Source organism: Drosophila busckii, chromosome 3R (assembly GCF_011750605.1).
Source record: "Drosophila busckii strain San Diego stock center, stock number 13000-0081.31 chromosome 3R, ASM1175060v1, whole genome shotgun sequence".
Lineage (NCBI taxonomy): Eukaryota > Metazoa > Arthropoda > Insecta > Diptera > Drosophilidae > Drosophila > Drosophila busckii.
Window position 1 is genome coordinate 51,781 of NC_046607.1, and position 4,841 is coordinate 56,621.

The window sequence follows — 4,841 nt, forward strand, 5'->3', positions numbered from 1 at the left end:
AAAGTATATGGAAGAACATATTATTGACAAATTAAGAGTCGATTATTTGTGAATAAAATATTTGGTTCGGTTGTCAGCACCCTTTAAGAGGTATTTACCTAAAGTCCTGATTGGTAAACTAATAAAAGAATACGAAATTGTTCATGCTTTTCTTCTTGGAAACCAATAATTTTTCGGATTAAATATTTAAGAGCTCAAAGTAAATAAATTCATAAAAATCATAATTTGTAGAAAAAATAGATAACCGAACCAGATTTGCCCACAACGAGTTTTATTTGTTTATATGTAATTATATTTTAAGAAAATATGCTAAATTGACGTTATAAAAATGCGTTGCACTGAATTTTATTATTATTATTTTATTTTATAAGTGTTAAGCTTTTTTTATTTTCTTCGTCGCAGAAGCGTTGACTAATTACTAAATCTCCCTCTTCTGTACACCAATATAAACAGTAATAATGATGGACAAATGATATTTTTGCAGCAGATCACTAAGAAGTCAATTAGGAAATATACAGAGCCTTTAAATAGGTCGATAAATTAATAGGTTTTATTTTAGGCCCTCAAATAATACTTGGAGATAATATTTGTTGGAAGCTGTGATGTCGCAAATGGAGACTTCGTATCCATCTCTAATTCAATTTGATTAACTTTTTCAGTTATATTTGGCAGATCGCGTACAGATCTAATAAACGTGAACTGGGTTAATCTAGCGGAAAAGTCAAAGTGTATAAATGTTAAGCGGAAACCAAATGAACTTTAATTTAGAGCTTGCGTGTACTTGTGATCATAAAAATATGAAAAAAGCTTAGAAAGTGTGTTGGGCCAGTACTAGAGATGTGAACAGCTCAAACGAACATTCATCAGTGCTTGTGCAGTTAGTTGGCTTGGAAAATAGAATAAAACTTCCGCACGTGACTTCCGCGGCAAGAGAGCTGATGAGGGTCGCAATTGAAGAAGAAGAGCTGAGGCTCACACCAATGGGGCTTAGTGGACAGGTAATTGGGCATCGAAGCAATGCAGCCAGGGCGTAGGCGATTAAAAAGCGATTAAATCAATTGCGTCAGATGGCCGGTGACAATGATGGAGCTCACGTAAACATTGAGCGGCAATTGGCCATCTATGTACCATATCTAGTTAAAGTCATGTACAGCTCAGCAGCTGCTGCTGTTCAGCTGTTCAGCTGCTTCAGCCAACACGAGCATCAGTCAGCTGTCAACGGCATTGGCTTAGCTTCTACTATGTTAATGCGCCCAAACACGGTGACATTTATTGGCAGTTATTTATGGTGGGCAAGTTAGCACCATTTTCGCGGCAAGCACACCCCTTAAAAAGGTGATAGAATCAGCCGGCCATTGTGAACGGGCTAAGGCCAATGATGCCTTTGCCATAACCATAACTATATAGGTGCCACAGTTGGCACATGCGCGTGGCACGCGCTCTTGACGCTCATTAGAAGTACCAGCAACTTGGACAAGAGCAACAGTGCTGCCTGCTTATGGCCTTTGTAGTCTACATTGTTCATACATGTCCATAACAATATTTATTATTATTATTAAATATGACAACTTATGCCTGAAAGTGTTCCAGTCTATCGCGCTACCTTATTGAGCGAGCCCCACGAGGCTTCTGCTGTCTTCTGAGCGACTCACATCACTCTCATCCGATTGACTAATGAGTGTATTAGCATTTGTGCAACGTGCCTCTACCTGCATATTCAAATGCGTGCAGTGGCTCTCATTCTTGGAAACATTAGGTATCAGTGGCATGAAGACACGTGCCTCCCCTTAGTTGGTTCTCCATGGCAAGCTCTGCCCATATAGGCTCATGTTCGATTTGTCGCAATATCCCATAAACAAGTATTTTCTGTTCACTCAAGCACTCACACACGTTAGTGTAAGTTACATATGAAAACAACAGCTTATCTTGGCATTCTGATAAAAAATCATTTTGTTTATTTTAATTTTAATCTCTTATTTTAAGATCTTCAATTGAATCCAATTCGAAACGTTCGGCTCGTGCAAGAACCTTTTGGTTAAGCTTGCAACACCTAGATATATTTTTTGAAAAGTAGTAAGCAAGGATATCTTGATGTTGTTGAAATTTTTATAATAGGGAAAAGGTAGAATCCTCTTATTATTTTTATTTATTTTGTAAATTATTTAGTTAATATTTTGCAGCAATAAATTTAAACATCTTCCGATCAAAGAGTCAGAGGATACAAGCAAATAAAAACATATTTATAAAAAAAAAAAACCGTAAAAAACAATGAAAAACAACGGAAGAAGAAAATGAATAAAGAATATACTACGTACGAAGTGGTCCATAACATAAGATTTGCAACTCTCTATTTTGTTCACCCCCTTTTTGTGAGACAATTCAAATTTTGCAAACAATTTTCCATATACCCCCATGCAAAAGTTAAATTATATTTTAATATCTGGTAGGCTTCAAATTATGGAACTTTTAGTAGAAGAAAAGAAAGAACTTAATTGTCATGGATATACATTTGATACCTTTTGAAATAATTACAAGTACAATTTGGAAGATAAATAAAGTGTTGGTCATTTATCCTTTCTAAAAAAAATAATTTTTTTATTATATTAAGAAGTTGCTATTAAATTAACAAAGCAATTTATTACGACGCAAACTCAGAAAATTCTGATATAAATATTTTGATTCAAAAAATTGTTGTAAGTTATTAATTTTATTCTGCTAGAAATACTGAATCCCCCACAGTGCACACTGCAGTGTAACCCACATCCTACTGTTATTAGGACAACTCATCCTGCATTTCTAAAAAAAAATTTTTTCATGAAGAGCCTTTAAAAATGTACAATCAAATAGTTACAAGAGAAAAATTTTCCTACAGACACAACCAACTATTCCTTATATATGTATTGTATGTATATTCGATCTTACAATTGTTCTGGTCCTCCTCGCAGCGTGACGTCACAATTGGCCATCGCTAAGAATAAAATGATCACAACAATATATAAGTACACCGGTAGCTGGAAAAGAAAAATACACACATACAGGCCTGAAATATGTATGATTCAATTCCAATAAGAATCCGGTTTCCAGAAAAGATCATTGATAATTTTTAAATTCGTTTAGAAGGCAGCAAATATATTTAAAAGAAATTTTATCAAATAGTTATGAGTGAACAAAATTGAATTAAGAAGTGCAATACAGTAAGGCGTAAATACTTTTTTCTTTACAATTCATCTCTTGCAGTATAGCGATGCTTCGATGGTAGGAGTGCCTTAAACTTGGATTCTGGTGGCAGTTTTTGTGGCGATTTGGTTATCGACATTGGTGTTAATGTTGATGCCGATTCTGGTAACGCTTCTTGATGGAAACTTATTTCAGTTGCTTCATTTGATTCTTCTGTTTCCGTTTCGTAGGCTGATATTTCAACCAAATGATACGCTCTGTGCAGCTCACCCGAGATCAAATCATTGACAAATGTCTTAAGTTTGCCTTTAACATGAAGGTGCTCATAATTAGAAAACAGAAACATATGCACAAATGAATCTGCAGCAATAATGGGCCCTGACCTCCGTTCCACACCCATGTGCAAGAGTGGATGCCTAAATTCGTCAGCATCTGCGGTTAGGAAGATTACCTTATCCAGCTCATCATCCAGTTCCGTTGCGATAACTTTCTCGAAATCAAGGACTGACTTCTTATCGCTTACGTCGTGAAAAAGTATAACCAATGGCAGTCCCTCTTCCGTAATCTCCTCGGCATTCTCGAATGTTAGCTCTCTCACCAGCACCTCGCACTCCTCATTAATCCACTCTAGAAGCTCCGTAAAGTTGGTTATTCTACCATTATACTCGCTGTAGTAATCTTCGCGATCTTCAACATTTTTTCGTTGAATAATGATTTTACTTCTGCCGGTTTTGCGCAGGTGCATGGATGCTTGGCCAAAAATTCCATATGGCCGGCATGTATCTGGAACTTGCTTAGCTGCTCTGCGATAAACTGCATAATCGGCCAGATCCTTATGCTCAAAGTAACCAACAATCAAGTACTTATGATCATTTATGAAATTCAGTTCGTCCATTGACTGAACCTCTTGAACAGAATCTTGCAGTTCCTTATAGACAAGTAATATTAGCCCATCCACGGATCGCTGCCCACGGTACTCTGTTCTTGCGACAATTCCATGCCTCACTATTTTAACCGTAGGATATTTCCCAATGTCGAATTGGTTCTCCAACTCATTTTCCCCGCTGCAGTTCACACTTCCCAAAATCAGCCTACCAGGCTCCGGATACATGGCCTTCAACTTCTGCGCAGCCTCATCGAATATGGGCGCAAACATCCGACTAAACGGGCAATGATCCGAAAAGAAAAGCAGCAGAACCAAGTCATTACCCTTTAATATATCATCGATATTTTGCTCGTTCACTTGCAACGACTGGGCCGCCGTGTGCTCCAACTCCAGCCACAATGCCACAAACAATGTTAAGCAACAGAACACTCTTTGGGACACTTTTGCTGGGAAAAACATTTTTAGCTACTAACTTTGAGTAAACTTTTTAATATTCAGCTAGACGCGAAATATTACAATTGGTTATGCCTTGCGTTAAATTGTTATGCTTGTTGCCATATAGATTTTCACTTTGATATGACGCTGCCAAAAGACTGCAAATGTTAATAATGGCTGTAGTTTTCAATGTTATGACAGGTGATATAAAACACAGTGTAAAATAAGAGTATTTTGCCTTCGCATTTTGCTTTCCAATAGATGCTCCATCCAATATAAATGGATTACGAGAAGCGCATCTAATGAAATAATTGTACTGCGCTATTTACAAGCATTTAATGCC

At 36.9% G+C, this 4,841-nt stretch overlaps 1 protein-coding gene across 1 annotated transcript; it reads right to left on the reverse strand.

Moving 5' to 3' along the window:
- Positions 1-3,217: 3,217 nt before the first annotated feature.
- On the reverse strand, positions 3,218-4,522 carry LOC108601241 (endoplasmic reticulum resident protein 44). Its single transcript, XM_017989140.1, has one exon. The coding sequence runs from the start codon at positions 4,520-4,522 to the stop codon at positions 3,218-3,220; it is 1,305 nt and encodes a 434-aa protein (XP_017844629.1).
- Between the last annotated feature and the right edge of the window lie 319 nt (positions 4,523-4,841).